The sequence below is a fragment of the Tympanuchus pallidicinctus genome, unplaced genomic scaffold (genome assembly GCF_026119805.1).
Source record: "Tympanuchus pallidicinctus isolate F22 unplaced genomic scaffold, pur_lepc_1.0 scaffold8, whole genome shotgun sequence".
Lineage (NCBI taxonomy): Eukaryota > Metazoa > Chordata > Aves > Galliformes > Phasianidae > Tympanuchus > Tympanuchus pallidicinctus.
In genome coordinates, this window is record NW_026294802.1 from 15,150,714 (window position 1) to 15,168,604 (window position 17,891).

General features: G+C 47.2%; 2 protein-coding genes and 1 long non-coding RNA gene across 5 annotated transcripts; 1 reads left to right on the forward strand and 2 right to left on the reverse strand.

Annotated features, from left to right (window-relative positions):
• Positions 1–1,182: 1,182 nt before the first annotated feature.
• On the reverse strand, positions 1,183–2,626 carry NDUFA6 (NADH:ubiquinone oxidoreductase subunit A6). The gene is made up of 3 exons (XM_052668419.1): positions 2,467–2,626; positions 2,179–2,294; positions 1,183–1,442 (listed from the first exon to the last, which is right to left on the reverse strand). Exons 1-3 carry the CDS (start codon positions 2,585–2,587, stop codon positions 1,311–1,313), a joined length of 369 nt encoding a protein of 122 aa, XP_052524379.1. The 5' UTR covers positions 2,588–2,626; the 3' UTR covers positions 1,183–1,310.
• Positions 2,627–2,836: 210 nt separating this feature from the next.
• Positions 2,837–16,053, forward strand: LOC128073462 (uncharacterized). 3 transcript variants are annotated; one of them, XR_008202719.1, is made up of 3 exons: positions 2,837–3,283; positions 10,093–10,474; positions 12,450–16,053. It is a non-coding gene; the product is annotated as an uncharacterized LOC128073462 (long non-coding RNA). The 3 variants fall into 3 exon arrangements; XR_008202718.1 differs by lacking the exon at positions 2,837–3,283 and adding an exon at positions 9,030–9,145; XR_008202717.1 differs by lacking the exon at positions 2,837–3,283 and having other exon boundaries at positions 10,074–10,474.
• Positions 3,493–11,597, reverse strand: LOC128073448 (cytochrome P450 2D17). The gene is made up of 9 exons (XM_052668379.1): positions 11,291–11,597; positions 9,733–9,898; positions 8,865–9,023; positions 7,650–7,810; positions 7,348–7,521; positions 6,606–6,747; positions 5,792–5,979; positions 5,030–5,171; positions 3,493–4,638 (listed from the first exon to the last, which is right to left on the reverse strand). The coding sequence occupies exons 1-9, from the start codon at positions 11,486–11,488 to the stop codon at positions 4,460–4,462; spliced, it is 1,509 nt and encodes a 502-aa protein (XP_052524339.1). The 5' UTR covers positions 11,489–11,597; the 3' UTR covers positions 3,493–4,459.
• Positions 16,054–17,891: the final 1,838 nt, after the last annotated feature.

Here is a 17,891-nt window from a genome sequence, read left to right on the forward strand (position 1 = left end):
GAGTCCTTTCTGTAATTCAGCACTAGTTTACGGTTTATAACAGAAGTCCTAAGGAATGCAGGAGCCCCAAAGCACAGCCCTGTTAAAAGATCAGAATGCATACTGACAAAAGCACTGCTGTTGAAACAACATGCAACAAAGCACTATGCAGGTATGTCTGATAAACTGCATTACTGAATTCAGTACAGCATTGTCAGTGCAGTTACAGTTCTGAATAGCTTTGGTAACATAAAAGGTGAAGAACATGAGAGGCAAACTAAGCTAATGTATGTAAGGTGAAACTGAGGCTCCAAGTACCTTGTAAGGCCAAGATAATTCACTACTTCTCTCTCAGTCCTAATATGTTTTCTTAACTGTCTGTAAAGTTCAACCCCCCCTTATTTTCTTAAGCATTTACTACCGCTATTAAATCATCACACAAGACTTAAAGGCTTCTCTGTTGCTAGTACCTTCAGTCACATCAGACAAGTTGCACACCAGCTGTTTTTTCAAATACCTTGAAAGTTCAAAGACAAGTGATTTCATTTTTAAACTCAGCACTTGTAATTTGGCAGTTTTTTTATTTGCTGTTTAACTCTCTAGCTTAGCCACAGAAAGAGATGGGCCTGTTGTCTAAGTAACCCCAACAGCTGTGGCTGAAGAAAGCTGGCAGGATCTTGAGTCACTCAATATCAGAGCTGTGCTCTCTTTCTCCAGATTCAGTTCATGTGATCTTGGGAGTCAGTCATGCCTGTTTTCTATATTGCCAAACTCCTCATTGCTGCATTTTCCTGCTATCTTTCCTGCCCGTTCCTGGCTCTGTCTCTTCAGCCCTGTGTAACTAAATTTTACAGTGGGGAAATGGAAGCTACTGATCTTTTTAGGGTACAGAGGGCTTTTCTGGCCTATTGGATTTCAAGACATTCTCTGCTAGGATGTAAACAGAGAACAGTGTCAAACACAAGGTCAACGAAAGCATAGCATGAATAAGAGCAGGTCTCAAGCACAATACTTTGGCAGCTGCAATGGCTCTCTGAAGGCCTACTCGTCTGCTGTCTTCCAAGGAGCTGCTGCCTCTGCACAGGACTGCAGGCTGAGTTCCACAACTGGGCTGCTGTGGTTATTCAGATACTCCAGGACAAGCTCCTGAAAATACACACTCCCATAAGCCAGGAGTCAACTTTCCATGGATGTTACAGCAGCTTGCATAAATACCAGATTCAGATTTATTGAATAGTCTCATAGGCTGGTATACAATCTGTCTGTACAGATTTTTTTGTATCATGTAGAACTTTATTTGTAATACAAGACAGGAAGACACAGAATCTGCTTCATGGATCGTGGCCTTCATAGAATTTGGACAGAAAGTCTTTAGGTCGTGGGGTTTCCGTCTCATGAAAATACCTCATGACGTGTGTCCTCTGCTTCCATACATTTATGGTTTCTTGGAGATCCATTTTCCCCTGTGTAGAGACAGAAGAACTTCAGACCGACTCTCAGTGTAGCTCAATTCTCATTATTCAGCACTACAGAACATAGTGAAGTGCACTGAGTAAAACTGAGTAAATAACGTTCTGCTAATGAGGATGATGCCCTGCTGTTTTTGGTGGTATGGGCAGGACAAGGGCAACAGGCACAAACTGGAGCAATGGAAGTTCCATATGGACATGAGGAAGAACTTCTTTACTGTGAAAATGACAGAGCATTAGAACAAGCTGCCCAGAGAGATTGTGGAGATTCCCCAGAGAGATTCAAAATCTGCCTCTGTGCTTTCCGGTGTGACCTACTGTAGGAACCTGCTTTAGCAGGGGCATGGACTTGACGATCTCCAGAGGTCCCTACAGCTCTGAAAATTATGTGCTTTTTGCGTGCCTTTGAGTTTCACCCACGGTATCATCCAGGACTATGCAGACTTTGTTTTTAACCATTTCAAGATAGGGTAGCTGTCTCAAAATGCAGGAAATCCAGCAGATGGGCACAGCAGTTCTTGGCTGAAAGGATTTCCATGCATTACAACAGCAAAGATCCGTTATTGCCACGGAGGCCTCTTTCAGAGCCTTACACTTGGTGCACGACCAACATTTTGAACCCAACAGGCTGCATGCCTCTGACACAGTGAGTGTGTTACTGAGCCAGGGGAAGTGCCAAACAAAACCTAAAGCCCGCCTCCCCTCCCAGGCAGGAATAACTCGGTTGTACCTTAATGACCAGCATGTCGATCACCCGCGGGTCCGTCACATGGGCGTTCTTCATGAACATCTCCCGCACCTTGTTGCGGCCCTGCTTCACCGTGATGTCCAGCTGGTACAGGTGCACTGCGGAAACAGCACAGCGCCTGAGACCGTCCGCACGGCTTCCGCTTTCCACCGATAGCCGCAGCCCCCCGCTCCCGGAGCGCCGCTCAGCCCCCAAGGGCTGCGAGGCGGCCGTTACGACCTTGAGCTCGCGGCCCCTCCTGCGCACGCGCGGCCGGCGCCGGGCCCTCACCCGCGTTGGGCACCTCGCGGTACCAGGCGCGGTACAGCTCCCTCACGCGCCGCTTGGCCTCGCCCAGGTCCCGGCTGAAGATGGGCTTCACGGCCGCAGCCCCTCTGCCCGCCACCGCCATCCTGCCGCGGCCGCCCCGTCCCGCACCGCGGCTCGCGGCACGCCCGCCCCCACCGCCCCTGACAAAGCGCTCGCATTTCTATTGGCCCGCCGCGCTGTCTCTCCAGCGTGCCCGGCCTGACTGGTGTAGAGGCGACCAATCGGCGCAGGGAGTGCGGGAGGAGGAATAGCGAGTGGGCGGGGCCCATTTTCGCCGGGCGGCGGCCGTCAGCTCCTCCTGGCGGTTGAGCCCGGCGGGCGTGAGGAGACCGTGGGGACCGGCGGGGCGGGGGCAGGGCGGGACGGCTCTCCTAGACAGGGCTGCGGCCTTCGGAGGAGCGCGGCGGCGTCGCGGCCCGCTCGTCCTGCCCGGACTTGGGCAGCGCTCAGCGGCACCATCTGATCGGCTTCCGTGCCGGATGCGGCCAGGGGTTGGACTCGGTGCCCCGATGTGTGCGGAAGCTGCAACCTCGGCTGTTCGGCGATTGCGTCGTTCGAACGGCCCATTATATACCCGTATGCAGACACGAGGCTGCTGGGACCCTTCAGTTTAGGTCTCTGAACGCTCCTCCAAAGCACGGCTGCGCGCTGGCTGCTTTATGGAAACGGCCACCTTCAGTTCAGTGGTGCTGAAGGGACCTGAAAGGTAACACTGAAAGGACTGGAAGGAACTGCGGGTGCTGGCGGCGAGGAGAGGAATGGCACGTGAGTACGCGAGGTGGGTACAGGGCAGGACGGTCAGACAGCCACAAGGCAGGACAGCCCTTCCAGATCATTTATTTTGTCAGATTGTCTTGTAGGTGAAAACCGTCAGTGTGCAGTTCCGCTGAAGCCGAAATCTTAACAGCAGTGTAGGTAATCACATACGTAATGGGGATTTCGTAGGTCCCAAAATTAGTATGAGAAAGAGAAATGTAAGCATGCGTGCACCGTTTCAGAGGCTTTTATGTTGCAATTATGCATTCGTGCCAAAGTTTCTGCCAGCACGAACAAGATTAACATGTTGCAAAACAACTGGTCAGCAATGTTGCAGGAAGAAAAAGCAAACCGCCTGTGACACCTGCAGCTTGCTCATTCAAGCGATATAACTCTGTGAGTTTGAAACCTTCCCTGACTTTGAGTAATGATGAAAAAGCAGTTTTGGCGAGCTAACTGGATAGCAGGTAGTAATGGAGGCACCAGAAATCATCTTGAAATCCATTTGTGGGAATTTTTGTCTTTTAGAAACTACCTGCTTCTGGAGCTGAAAGGTCATATTGATAATTTAGGTACTCCTTGGTACTTCCTCCTGCTGGAGTCCTAGTTGGCAGGCATTTTGCTTTCTTTAGGGTTGTAAATGAAGGTAATGCAGTATATGTATGCAATTTACTGCAGTACACAGTATACATGAAGTAGTGCATGGAGTCTATGTTTACTGCACGATCAGGAGCACTAGTCTGAAGCCATGTGCAGTCCTGCAGAGGAATGTGACTTTGTAAGTGCTGAAGCTCTCACCCTGCCCACCAACAGCACATGCCAAATCACTTGACAATGCGGGCCTTGTTTTTGCAGGAATCAAGCCAGAGTCCTCCTGGGCACCTGGATGACACGCAGAGGCAGAGCACTAGAGGCAGAGAGTGGCCAGTGGGGAAGGGAGGTGTCCAGCAGCAGTTTACAGTATTTTCCAAACTTTTTTTGCTCTTAGAACTAACACGATATCTCTTACCCTGGGTACTCTTTGTGTTTCAATACACAGGACTGAAATTGAAATTAAGCTCAGCTAAGGATACTGGTCTACATCCTTACTTTACACAGCTGGGGACATCTGCACAGACTTGGGATAACTAGATCCTGGCACAGCCCTGCAACATTTCTGACAGTGTTAGTGGTGGTTTCTGAGTGAAGCGGTGCACACTTATCTTGGCACAGCTTGCAATTGGTATGGGTGTGGGCTGTTTAGAAAAGCAAACTGACTGTCCTCCCGTGGCCTGGGCTGATCTTCAGGAATCACAAAGGTGAACTTCTGCATAAGAGTGGTGAAGAAGATGAAGAGCTCCATCCTGGCCAGTTGTTCCCCCAGACAGGCACGTCGACCTGCAAGAAGGAATTTCCGTGGGAGAGAATATTGAATCACACTGAAATCACTGTGGGATGAGCACCCTTTGTGTGTAGACAAAAGATGGAGCAAAACACAATTCAGAAGCCTCCTTGCACTGAATGGAGAGAAGGAAGAAAGTGGGACTGGTTGTTGACTGCGTGAAAAAGGCTGAGGCACTCACAACTATTTAGTTAGCTGGTGCATCATGTCTGTCAGGCACAAAGTCACAGAACAGTTGAGGTTGAAAGGGTCCCTGCAGGTCTTACCACCTGCTCAATTGCAAAGATGAGGAAAAGGACAACCCTGGACTTCCACTTCCCAGGAGGCACATCACCACCGCTCCTGCCATGCACCAGACTTGCAGCTAGACCCTCCCCTTGGATTTACCTGCAGAGAAGGGCAAGAAGGCCTCTGGTCTCACAAATTCCCCATTCTCATTCAGGAAGTGTTCGGGATAAAACTCATTTGGCTTCTTCCAGACTGTCTCATCCTTCAGCACAGAAGTCAAGTTGGTGATGATTGTCGTCCCCTGCACTCGTTCACAAGAGGAAGCAACTTACATGAGAACCGCAGAATCATCTTGGCATGATAGATCAGTGCTGGTCCCTCTTTAGTCTGTCTCTGCCACCTAATGCAGTCATTGTTAGGTGCTTCAAATAAGGCACCAAGCTCTTCTTGATCTTACTGAAAACAGAGGTGCAACACTTGCACATTTCCAGTAACGTGTTGCCTGCAAACAGCCTCTGCTTCTCATATCCCATGGACTCATTTTATAGCTGGAAAGGAAAAGCTAACAGACCTCAAAGCCCAACCTTTGCATGGGACATGGAAAACCTCAAAGCTCCTGTTTTAAACATCGGGGAGTCATTGCGTGGCTTAAAAAACATCTCAGGCGTGCCTTACAGCCAGCACTGCCAGGAGAGGGGGCTCCTGAGATGCCTCTGCAGTTGGTTCCTGCATAAGCAGTGTAAACCAGAGCACAAGTGCAACCATGTGTGTGACCTTCGTATTTCAAATTTCCTAGGTCAGTGTTCTCCACGACTGTGCTTTGGGGCAGGAGGGACAAAGCTGCAGAGTTGTGTGGGGTCACTGCAGGCCTGGCCTCTCCCTGGAGCAATGATGCTGCCTTGGCTTTCTGGGCACACACACCTTGGGAATGAAGAAACCTTGAAGCTCGGTGTCCCGGTATGTCATGTGAGGTAGCCCCATAGGAATAATGTCCCCACAGCGTTGTACTTCATGGATGACGGCATTGGTGTAGGGCATGTTTGCTTGGTCTGCCGTGGTGGGCGGTCGGTTTCTTCCAATCACCTTATCAATCTCTTTGTGAACTTTACCTAAAAGCAGCACAGCTTAGGAATTAGAGCTTCCTTAAGTAATCAGAAGGGTCTGGTACAAGATATAGGAAATCTGGCAGCATGAGCTGAGCAGGCACTGGGTGAGAGCAAGGCAGTTACAGAAAGGAGCAGAAACTAATGGGAATACACTTTTTCAATTGCTCAGAAAGATCTCTACAACTATTAATTGTGCACAGTGCCTTTCATGAAATTCTTCTCATTTGATATTCTTACCATTCCCCTCCCCAGTGTGACTGAAAGAGTACTTGTGGAATGCAGCATTTGAGAATTAAAACAGCTTAGTGTCTATTCCAAATACAGGAAGGTGGGTACCATGGTCACTGAAAGACCCCCGGGAGCCTTCAGTGAGAGGGAACCTAAACATGGCCTTCCAACTCCAGTCTTTTCAGCATGTTCCCTACCGGTCTCCCTAAGCTGTGCTAGAACAGCTGTGTCTGGGGATGCTGTGTTTGGGGAGGTGTTTCTCCTGGTTTCTCCCAGAAGAACAATTCCCAAAGCTGTTCCTTATTGCAAAAAGCCCAAAATATGGTGAGATGTGCACTGTCCCTGCAGTGAAATGAGTGTTCAGAGAATCATACTACACCTCTACTTGTCGTCTCACTTACTCTGTATTTCTGGGTACAAAAGCATGAACAGGAACGCCCATCGGAGGGTGGTAGAGGTGGTTTGAGAACCTGCTGCAAGCAAGTCTGATGTCACCATGCTAAGGTTGCGTATATTGAAACCATTCTCTTCAGCCTCATTACCCTGCAGAGTGAAAACGAGAGTGTGACAGGAGCAAAGACACTTTGAGTGAGAAGACTTTCTTTCAGAGAAATACTGAGAAGCATTTTTGCTGACCAGGAATTCATTGGCAGAGTAGAGCACAACACAAGCGGTGGTCTGTGTATGACTGATGTGCTTAAATCATGCTGATACCACTGTATTCCTGTATCCTGAGAGGTGAAAGCTGTACCTTTATAGTGAATGCCTTGTGCTCTCAACTCAGCAGAACACTGACACTTACTGTGAGCAGCCGAGAAAAGTGACAAGAAGGAATTGGATCAGGCTCAGATCCACCCCTTATATGCCTGCAAAGCGATGCAGGCTGAAAAGATAGCTGCCAGACACTGAGTGGAAAAAGAGTGTGGTAGTTGGGGACAGAAACAGCAGATTATATGATCTTTGAGGATAATCAAGGAGGGCTCAGCATGGAGAGCTGAACACCTAATTTCTACAAGAATGACGTGGAATGATGAGGTAGGAAATTTGTAACAGTCTTTATAGAACTGTATAAGTGAAGCCAACTTCTATCGACAAGTTTAAAGAACAAGAGGAATTGCCTCAGGTCTGTTGATCTCTCCGTACCTTTGCCATTTCCTTTAAAAATGCATCAGTGAAGTCTCGGGTGTGAGCAGGGTTCCAGGTCTCCCTGTGCTTCTCTATGAGCACTTCTGTGAAGTCTATGTATTCCTTTTGGCTTCGAAAGATCTTCTGTGGCAGTCCAGGGATGCGCAACAATATGGGCGCCACATGAAGAAGCTGGCAGGCCAGGACCATACAGAAAGAGACAAGGTTTTATGCCATCTAAAAATTAATATGATGGAAACACAGTGCTCTTAAGCGACTGAGGTCAGTGTCTTACAGAACATAATATGCTTCCGTGTTACCTCAGCCAGGAGTCCTACTTCTTCATTGAGGGAATTTTCAAACAAAGTTAACAGCTTCTTGAACGTCTCATCACCGTACTCAAAACGCTCTCCATAGGTGATGGTGCAGATCACGTTGCTGACTGCATTATTTACAAGAAGATGCAGATCAAAAGGACGACCTGAAAATGGAAAGGGATATCAATCAAAGGGGCTAAGCAACATCATGCTGTGGTACTGCAGCAGTGCTCTAACAACAAGAATGCACACATACCTCTTTGCTGCTTTCATGAGAAAATGCCCCCAAAGTGCTCAAAGTACAAATACATCATAGTAGGAATGTAAGATCTTCTACTATGGTTCAGCTGGTCATTGTTTATGGACAACAGGTCCTCAAGAAGAGCCGAATTACAGGATTGTTCTGTCACATGACAGATAGCACCTCATGAGTCTAATTATAGTTGATGCTGTGTGAAAGCTGTCGGATTCGTTTTGCAATATGTGATAGTACTGATATGAAATCACAGGCTGCTTCTCCTGGCAGCCTGTTTCAGTGCTTCCCTACTCTCTGAGTAAAGAATTTCTTCCTCTCCTCTCCTCTCTTTCAGTTTCAAACCGCTCCCCCTAGTCGTATCACTATCAAATCATGTTAAATCTCCTCCCTGATTGTAAGTTCCCCTCAAATACTGGAATGCTGCAATGAGGTTTCCCTGCAGCCTTCTCCTCTGTGGGTTGAACAAACCGTGCTCCCTCAGCCTGTCTTTGTAAGAAAGGAGCTCCAGCCCTCTGAGCATCCCCATGGTTTCCTCTGGTCCCACTCCAACATCTCCATGTCTTTCTTGTGCTGGGTGCCCCAGCCCTGGATGCACTACTCCAGATGGGGCCACACAAGGACAGAGTACAGGAAGACAACCACCTCCACCAATGCATCCGCCATGTTCCACCCCGTTACACCTAACTTTTCATGGGTACTAGTTACCCAGCTCTGAAATTATTGTTGTTTTACCTCTGCTTATTTTTACTTATTTCCTGTTCGAAATTGATTAGCCTTACAGTAGCTCCAATGCGTAAGGTAGAAGTGGCTTTGCAGCACAACAGGTTCAGTAACCATTATTCTGATGAACTTGAAACATGGCATGCAAACAGGAGAAGCTGTATCACTAATTGCCTTTTTCTGTTTGGTTGTTTGGGTATTTTTATCAGAACATTTTCTCCATCCTGCTGCATGTGACAAACCTCCTTCAGAATTAACTGCAGAGCACAGAAATCCTGCTTCCTCAGTCACTCGCTCCTCCAAGGACTTCTTTCCCATCCCAAAGTTCCTCAGGGTACTGAGCGTGAATTTCCTTAGCTCCTTCCAGACGTGTCCATACCGTGCCAAAACAACCCCTGGAAGTAAAAATGATCAAGAAACATCAGGAGCTCTGAGCTGTACGATGTGCAGGTTTTGCTAGAAATGAACAAATGTGAGTTTGGAGGTTAACACTGGGAGAAGAAAGAGGAAGGAAAAAAAAAAGGTAAGACTGTGTATGGTTTGTTCATACAGCAGTTCTAAGAACTTAGTACTGCACCTTGTAATGCAGACACATGTCTAGCAAAGGTGGTAATAGGGTAATTCAATAGGAGAGCATCGGAAGGAAACATTCCTCCAGATTATTCAGTACTGTGTCCTCAGCTTGCGTGAACTGGGTAGCATTTTGTGCAGAGGATCTGATGTGGAGGGATGCTTTCTCCTGTCCTCTTGGAAGAAAGTTGCCATCTTTTTGTCATGACAAGAACACATGCTCAAAGGGTGGCAGTGGGCACTGGGCAGAGGGAACTGACCGCTCTCACCCTGGCAAGCAAGTTGTACCACTGATCGTATCCTCACACTGCTGAAGAGGCGTGTGCCAGTGTCTGGAGCTGTACTACAGCCCTAACTAGAGCTGGTAGATCACCTGATTCTGTGACCACAGAAGAGTGGCAGATGTACAAGGATATTGGCTGGAGGGAGATGTGAAGGTGGTTTTACACTGGGAAAATCTTCTGTCTACTCATTATCTAGCCAGTCCTCCCTGTGCCGGTGCCTGCAGGAAATGTCTGTTAGCAGAGGACTTGCCTTCAGATTTATGTCCATAGCCCAGATGTTCATATGCTGGGAAGTATGGCCGGTCAGCAAAGTCCTCCGATTTGTTGACCAGGGCTTCCTTCACAGTTTTGTACCCATTCAGCACTACTATGTTGGTCCAGCAGTTCTGCAGACTGAAGATGTTCCCAAACTTCTTCTGAAGCTGTGAAGATAAAAAAATCATGGCCCTGAAAATGATCAGACATACAATAGTGTGGGAAAGTAATGTGAAAACATATCCCTGTATGTTTCCTTAAGGCCTGACTGTTCAGTGGTTTGTACTGTTTTATTAGGAGACCTTCCAGCTGACCGTTGGTTGTCCTGCAGGTTGACCCTGACTGTTGGTTGTCTCTGCAGTGCAGCAGCTCAGAACAGTGTCATCCACTATCTGCAGCAGGGTGCAATGCAGATAGCAAGATACAGCTATTCTGGAGGAACTTGTCCAGAGCACTGCGTGGATATTTTGGTGACATCACGAGGTCAGCAACCTGTTTAGAGATTTTCAAAGACTGAGCACTCAAGAACCCATTATTTCCCAACACTTGTAATTTCATTTAAAAACCTAAGCAATTTTAGGTAGCTTTAATTTTTGCTAGACAGAAATACCGATGATATGTAATGTAATTTCTTTTTCTACCCAAAGCCCAATTCCCAGAAGCAAGCTTGGAAATGGTAGCTCCACACTGGAGTTCCAGGTCAGCTTCCTCCCCAAGGGGAATGTACTCTCCTAGAAACACTGGTAACTGGCACACATCCATCATCTCTGCTGATCTGAAAAGGACATGTTGCTGACAAAATGGAGATTGCATAGATAGAGTTTATCAGCTGTGTATTCTTTGTCTTTGTTTTGTCTCTAATTTCCTTCCTTCCTTTGTCCGTTTTCTTCTTTCCCTCCCTCTCTCTCTCTCTCTCTTTGTCTTTTTCTTCCACTGTCTTTACTTTTTCTTGTCTTGCCTAGTCTTCCTTTTCTCCTTACAATTTCTCCCCTCCCATCTGCTACCCTTCCCTTCACTCCCCTCCCTTGTCCTTTTCCTCTTCCCTACTGTTTTTTCCCCTCCTCCTATTATCCAGTTTCCTCCTCTCTCTCCCCCATCTTCCTCCTATGTCTACCCCTTCCCCCCTGCCCCTTTTCCCTTCTCTTCATCCCTCTTCTTCTTTTTTTTTTTTTTTTTTCTCTTTTAAATTATTATTGCAGTGGGATTTGAAAGGGGATTAGTACTTTAATGGCTCTTGAAATATGTCATTAAAAGCAATTAGTGGTCAGGTAACTAGTAGACAGTGAAGTGAGAATGACCCTGGTTTGATATGATTTGAAAATGGTAATCTTTAGGACAGACAGCTAAACAGTTTTGTCTTAGAGAAGGAGCCTTTAGATTTTGCACGCTGAAGTAGAAGCCCGTGGCATTTCTGCTGTAAGCCGTGCTGTGCTTTTCCTTTGAGAAGAGATAATGCCTGACTGAATAGCAATGCTGCAGTCATTTTTGGCACTACTGATTTTGGCCACACTTCCCCAACCCGCAGGGTGCTGTGGGTGTTTGCTGGGTCTGCTACTCACCTTCTGGAAGGAGAGAATGGGGTTGTTGTAGTTCACGTGTGGCATGGTCCCAACGAACGGCAGCGACACTGGGCCTGGGGGGTAACGGCTCCACTTCTTTCTGCGCTTCATGAAGTCAAGGAGCACAGTAAAGACGGCCAGAAAAACTCCCAGTACAGAGATGTTGCTCCAAGATGACAGCCACAGGAGCAGTGTCATTCTGTAGTCTGTCTGCTCAGTCTTCCTGTTTTGACCCAGCGCTGTTTCTGTCCTTCTCTTCTGCCTCCTGCCCCCCTCTCCCTGTTGTTGCTGGCTTTTAAATGGAATTTGGCCTGGACCCAGAGCTCCTCCTCTGATCAGCTCAGTGTTGGGGGAGTGGCGATGAGGGCTGTTCCTTTCCTCCTCCAACTCTTTGCCAAATCTGGAGCTCAGAGGCCTCCTTGTCCCTGCCACCACGGAGCACAGGCAGTTGTGCTGGCCGTGGGATAAGGCTGCGTGATGTACAGGTATTTGCCTGTCCTGTTCCACAGCCAAGGTAGGATTGAAGTGCACAAAGCAGTCCAGTCCTGCTGCATACACAGGTTTTGAAAGAGTTTAATTCTGTTGTCTTATTGCTCGTACAAACAAGTCAGGGGAGATGCACAGCCTAAGCACGGGCTGTTCAGATTTCTGCTTGCAGGGCTGAGCATTTATTCCAGTGGAAGTTTTGAAAGCTTTGGTTGGGTGACGCCTTTCCTTACAGAAAGCGCTTACTTCACAGAAGTAATCTTAATACAGTGGCCTGAGACTTCAAAATCACTTATATTTCTGGGAATAACAATCTTTGTTCAACCACTTAGTGAGGTCTCAGTGTGTTCATCAGAGATTTTTGATGTAATTTTGCTCTTCCTGCACTTTATCCTCAAAAATAATTGTTCAAAGTGTGTGTACTGTCAAAAAGTGATGACACGAATACGGTGTGATTGTGAAGGGAGGGATATTTTCTCTGCTAAGATAGGGATTATGAAAGTCTGGTAAGAAGACATGATCAGATTTAGAGTTGAATGTCTGATTACAACTCACATTTGAAAGGGTGCATGTCATAAAGTCATAGAATCCTTAGAGTTGGAATGTATTTATATCAACTGAAAATGATCTTGCAAGTGTAAATTGACTTTTTTTTTTTTTTCCAATCTTGCAGCTCCAAGCTGTGGGTTATGGTTGACATGCCCAAAGAACAGGATGCCATCCAGAGAGACCTAGACAGCCTGGAGAAGTGGCATCAGGAGACACTCGTGAGGGTCAACAAAGCTAAGTGCAAGATTTTGCACCTGGGTCAAGGTGCATGCAATTGTTTGGCATCACTTGAGTCAGCACTGCACAGCACAGCCCTCCCTGTGCCCTGCTTTCACAGAATCACAGAATGGCTCCGATTGGAAGGGAGACCTCAAGGATACTGAATCTCCAACCCCCCTGCTACATGCAGGGCCACCAACCTCCCCATTAAATACTAGACCAGGCTGCCCAGGGCCCCATCCAACCTGGCCTTGAACACCTCCAGGGATGGGGCATCCACAGCCTCTCTGGGCAGCCTGTTCCAGCACCTCACCAGTCTCATAGTAAAGAACTTTCCCTGACATCCAACCTAAATTTTCCCTCCTTCAACTTAAGACCATTTCCCCTTGTCCTGCTGTTATCTACCCTTTCAAAGAGTTTACTCCCTTTCTGTTTGTAGGCTCCCTTTATATGCTGGAAGGCTGCCATGAGGTCACCCCACAGCCTTCTTTTCTCCAGGCTGAACAAGCCCAGCTCCCTCAGCCTGTCTTCTTGATCATCTTTGTGGCTCTCCTCTGGACCCTCTCCAACAGCTGTGTGTCTTTTTTGTAAGATCTAGACACAGTACTGCAGGTGGGGCCTCACAAGAGCAGAGTAGAGAGGCACAGTCACTTCCCTGTCCCTGCTGGCCACCCCTCTTCAGATAGAGCCCAGGATACCATTTGCTTTCTGAGCAGCAAGAGCACACTACGGGCTCATGTTCAGTTTTTCATCCATCAGGACCCCCAGGTCCTTCTCTGCAGGACTGCTCTCAAGGACCGCTCCTTCCAGTCTGTGTAAATGCCTGGGATTCCTCCAGCCCAAATGCAGTCTTGCACTTCGTTGTGTAGAATTTCATTAAGTTCACTCGGGTCCACCTTTCAAGTCTGTTGAGGTCCCACAGAATGGCATCCCTTCCTTCCATCATGTCAACTGTTCCACTCAGCTTGGTGTCAGCTTGGTGTCTTTCAGTTGGCACAGCATTTGTAGCACACCGATCGTTTTGGAGTTGCTGAGCTATGGGCGTGTGCCCAGGGCCACGGGACAAAGAAGAGCCACCACATTTAAGTGTCAGGGAAGGAGAGGGCTACACTTTGGATGATGCTGGGCTGCATGTAGCTCACTGGCTGTGGGTTGGACAAGTGTGACTTTGACAAAGCCTTTGATACCATTTCCTGCAGTACCCTTGTAGCTAAACCAGTGTGATAAAGACTGACAAGGTGGATGATAAGGTGGGTGGAAGAGCATTTAGTCTGTGGGTTTCAAAGAGCTGGAATCAGCAGCACAGAGTTCAGCTGCTGGCTGATCACTAATGACATCCCTTAGATATCCACACATGTTTAACATATTTATTAATTATCTGGATGATGGGACAAAGGTTTGTTTGCAGAGAAGTTTGAGCGTTTGTTGACTTCTAAGCACCCACCATATTTTGAACAGCTCTACAGAAAGGTCTTAGGAGAAAGAGCTTTGACTCAGTAGATTCAAAACCTAGTTTTCTGCCTGCTGCTCACACTCTGCTTTTGTTGGGCTTTTCCACAGATGTCAGCAGTGTCTGTATGGAGCCAGCAATCTTTAGTACTCAGAGCATCCCCCTGAGACATAACCATAGGACAAAATGGGATGTAATTCAAAATGACCACCTAAGTGTTGGGACCTAACAAGAAAAGCCTAGCAGCAGGGTGAGAGGCTCCCTCTGCCCTTAACAGCCGCACGCCGCATGCCCAGCTCCTGGCTGGATCACAGAGTTGGCACAGATTTGTCAGGGTTGATGAAAACTCCAGCTTGTGCAATTATACAGCGCCATCACATGCTTAATATCCAAGAATAATAGCCTGAAACATAGCCAAGAACAGTAACCTGAAACAGCCAAGTTTTTCACAGTGACTTACTGCCAGCCTTCCCACATTGGACCAAAATCTGTTCTTGAGGCTCTTCTTTAAATTCCTTTTCCCTGTACCCATCCCAGCAGCTCACCTGTAACCAAAGCAAGTCCTGGTGGCGCTCTGCTTCTGCTGCCCATCCCATCCCTTTCTCTCAAGGAGCAATGGCTCTGAGCTTGGTACCAAAACAGGAGCATGTCCTGGGTCCCATCTCCCAGCCACAAAGGGCAGCTTCTTGCTGTAGAATGCTGAGGAGCCCAGTAGGGATCACACAGCCCATGCAGCCTCACTGGTTCTGTCCCAGCTGCTGATTTGGGTTTCTTCTCTAAGATTCCCAAGAGCAGTGAATATATTGCACATCTTCTCATTTTTGGATTACTGCTTGTACCGTGTGGTTTTTCTCAGCTGTGCAGGAGCACCAACAGGAATTTTGGACAGAGTTACTGGCTAAAATCCCGTTATTAATTTTCTTGTAAGCAAAGCATTTATATCCATATGGGAAAACTCATCCTGCTTTCCTAAAGCATAAGATCAGTGGGAACCTTTGAAAATAACGAGGTGATTAAATATGCGTTTAGCAGTTGAGAAGATGGAAGAACTGTGATTTGTTTCCAGCATCGACTTGAGCTGTGACTTGGAGGCAAGCAAGCAGCAGGCTGGCATGTCAGTTTGTTACAGCTCTTGTAAAATGTATGTAATGGGGCCATTGGCCCTGCAGTAATAAAGCACCTGCAAATCTAGGTGCAAAGTACAATCACGAGGACTGATACCATCATGATTGCAGAGGAAAGAGGAAGGTTGGCAAACAGGTATTGGGAATGCTAGCTTGCTCAGTGTTAGGCCCCCAGTTTGGGTGTTTATGAATCCAAACAAATTCTGAATGTGCTTTGTTCCCAGGAAAGCTTTCAGAGCTGCACCAGAAAGATGAGCTGCCAGAAGCATTACTTCCTGACCACTTACTGCTGTAGATCTCTGAGCCTTAGGAAGGGTACAACTGATGACCCATTCATGTAGCCTTCCTGCAGGCATCAAGGATGCGATTACTCCAACTCTGAAGATGTTCTGGGAAACATCACACTGCCTACTGTCACTCTGATTAGATTCATGAGTGAGAATGAATAACTGGATGCAAAAAACCAGCAACTGAGGGAGAAACACAAGAAGAACGTAAAGGAGAAGACTGCATGCTCAGACTGTTGTCTGCAAAGGTGCAGGTATCTGCAGAGCAGGCTGAGCTGACAAAGAAGCTGTGCCCAGTGCTGGTAGGCTGCACACCAGGGGCTGCTCTGACATCAGTTCACAAGCTCCTCGGCTCTGCCCTTCACTAGTGGCCCATTAAATAAGCAGAAGATGGTCTGAAGAACCATCTTGATTCTGCAAGCACACCTCAAATAATGTAGCACTTCAACAGAGAAAGTGAAGCATGCATTTTTCCCTGCTTTTTTTTGCCGAAATGATTATGAACACACTGCAAATTAAAACAAACAAGCATGCAATTTTGGTGGTCTATAACCCATGGCAGTCATTTCCAAAGGCACCAAGTACTCAGCATTAGAGTACAGAATTTGTTATTATGTTCTTTTCATGAATAACACAGTGTCGAGCTCATTAGTGATTTTTTCACGTTTTTATCTGTGTTTTTTATGTCAGCAAAATAATGGCAAACATTTAGGAGTATTTATCAGTGCATTGGAAACACAGAAGATTATTGTGCTTTACGACCACAGCAAAAACAGGTTGTTTGTGTTTGATGCCTCCAGTGATGATGTTTATGCTTCACAGATCCAAATATGCACTGGAAATCAGAATGTATATTTATTTATCAACAGGAAAACCATGAATAACTGTTTGGGTGTGAAACACTGGCTCAGCAATGCTCACAGTTGGATTAATACCTGTGGGAGCATGTGGAGTGAAAGGGGAATTAGAAGTGATGAAAATGCATGGAATTTCTTAACAGGAATTGTTCAGCAAATTGCATGTTGGAATTCCATTCCGGATGAGCTGGTTACTTACACCTCAGCAGCTCCGGCAGCAGCATCTGTGCATCTCCAGCCTCAGGTCAGAGCACTTGGGCAGGTAAAACAAACGTTTGGGCAATAATAGCACTGTAGGAGATGCTGGCTTACTTGAAACACTAGAATTTGGAGATTTTGAAAACCATGCTCCATCCAGAGATGACAAATATTAGTCCTTGCACCTATTAAGTACCAGCACAGCTGGGTGTTTGCTGACTCCTTCCAGGAGCTTTCCACTGCATTGCTTAGAGATAAGGCACACTGGGTCATATCCAGGAAAATGGATATCCTCAGGCACGTCCTTAATTGCTCTGTACTCGTTATTGCTTATACCAAAGTCCAAAGTACCAAATATCGGGTTTGCTGGAAAGCAGGAAAAAGTGGGGGTTGCTCAGCAACTGTCTGGACATGGCAGTGGGCACCCTGCTCTTGGTGGCCCTGTGGGGGCAGGGGTTGGAGCAGATGGACCCAGAGGTCCCAGCCCACCTCAGACATCCTGTGGTTCTGTGCAGTCTGCTTTGATAACTTTCCACTGCAGGCTTTATGCAGGCCATGGTCTGTGCTGACTCCTGTCTGCAGGAGGGAATGAGGTGCAGTTTGGGGTTCAGAGTAACCTCCCACTGCTGCTTGAGCAGCCCTGCCTGCACTGGGTGGTGGCACTCAGGCTCTGAAGATGTGTCGCAGTTCAGGATTAAAACCGTGCTGAATATTTTCAAGAATCTGTGCCGTCTGACTGCCCTGACGTGCCACGTGTAGAGCAAACGAAGGCAATGACAGAGCTTTTATTTGAGAAAGAGGTGCTATAGGAAAAGCTATCCAAGAGGAATTAACTCACCCCTCCCGGTAACAGTTTGTACAAAAGGAGGAGCTGAGGGATGTGACCCTTCCCCGTTTGTACCGCTGCACTGCAACACAGAAGGGTGGAGGGAGAAGGGGTCTCTCCAAATCAAATGGCAACAGGATGAGAGAACAGTCACAAGCTGCATGGACCTCTTTGTCTTGTGAAGCAAAGGAGATAATGGAGATTTTCCTCAGTATGGGGGGGTGGAGAAAGAACAATTCCAGAACAATTCCAGAACTCCAGACTGAATACTACTGAGTACTGAGAATAGCTGAACAGCTGATAGGCCAAAAACCCAATTACTGAAGTTGCTGAAGCATTACCACACTTGTGTAGCCAGCAGTCACCAGGGATGGTGAGTGCTGGTGAGCTTGGAGGTGCAGGGAATTTAAGGGTGGGAGGGAGAGCTGGGAAACGTGAGCTCCTGTGTCTCAAACCCTTTGGGCTACAGCTCCAGAATACATCATCCGAGTACCTCAGAAGTGAATTCTGAACAATAGGATAAGACGGCTGCAAGCAACACAAGTGTGCAATGAACAGATTACCTGGAAGTAATGGAAGATTGGGAAGTGCAGCAATGGAGTCCC

Excerpts from the sequence above, each read along its gene's own strand:
- NDUFA6 (XM_052668419.1), bottom strand. The coding sequence starts at position 2,587 with ATGGCGGTGGCGGGCAGAGGGGCTGCGGCCGTGAAGCCCATCTTCAGC. Across the intron at positions 2,295-2,466 it reads CCGCGAGGTGCCCAACGCGG|TGCACCTGTACCAGCTGGAC; the intron begins GTGAGGGCCCGG and ends CTGTTTCCGCAG. Across the intron at positions 1,443-2,178 it reads TCGACATGCTGGTCATTAAG|GGGAAAATGGATCTCCAAGA; the intron begins GTACAACCGAGT and ends GTCTCTACACAG.
- LOC128073448 (XM_052668379.1), bottom strand. The coding sequence starts at position 11,488 with ATGACACTGCTCCTGTGGCTGTCATCTTGGAGCAACATCTCTGTACTG. Across the intron at positions 7,811-8,864 it reads TGCAGTTAATTCTGAAGGAG|GTCGTCCTTTTGATCTGCAT; the intron begins GTTTGTCACATG and ends TTCCATTTTCAG. Across the intron at positions 6,748-7,347 it reads TTTTAAAGGAAATGGCAAAG|GGTAATGAGGCTGAAGAGAA; the intron begins GTACGGAGAGAT and ends TTCACTCTGCAG.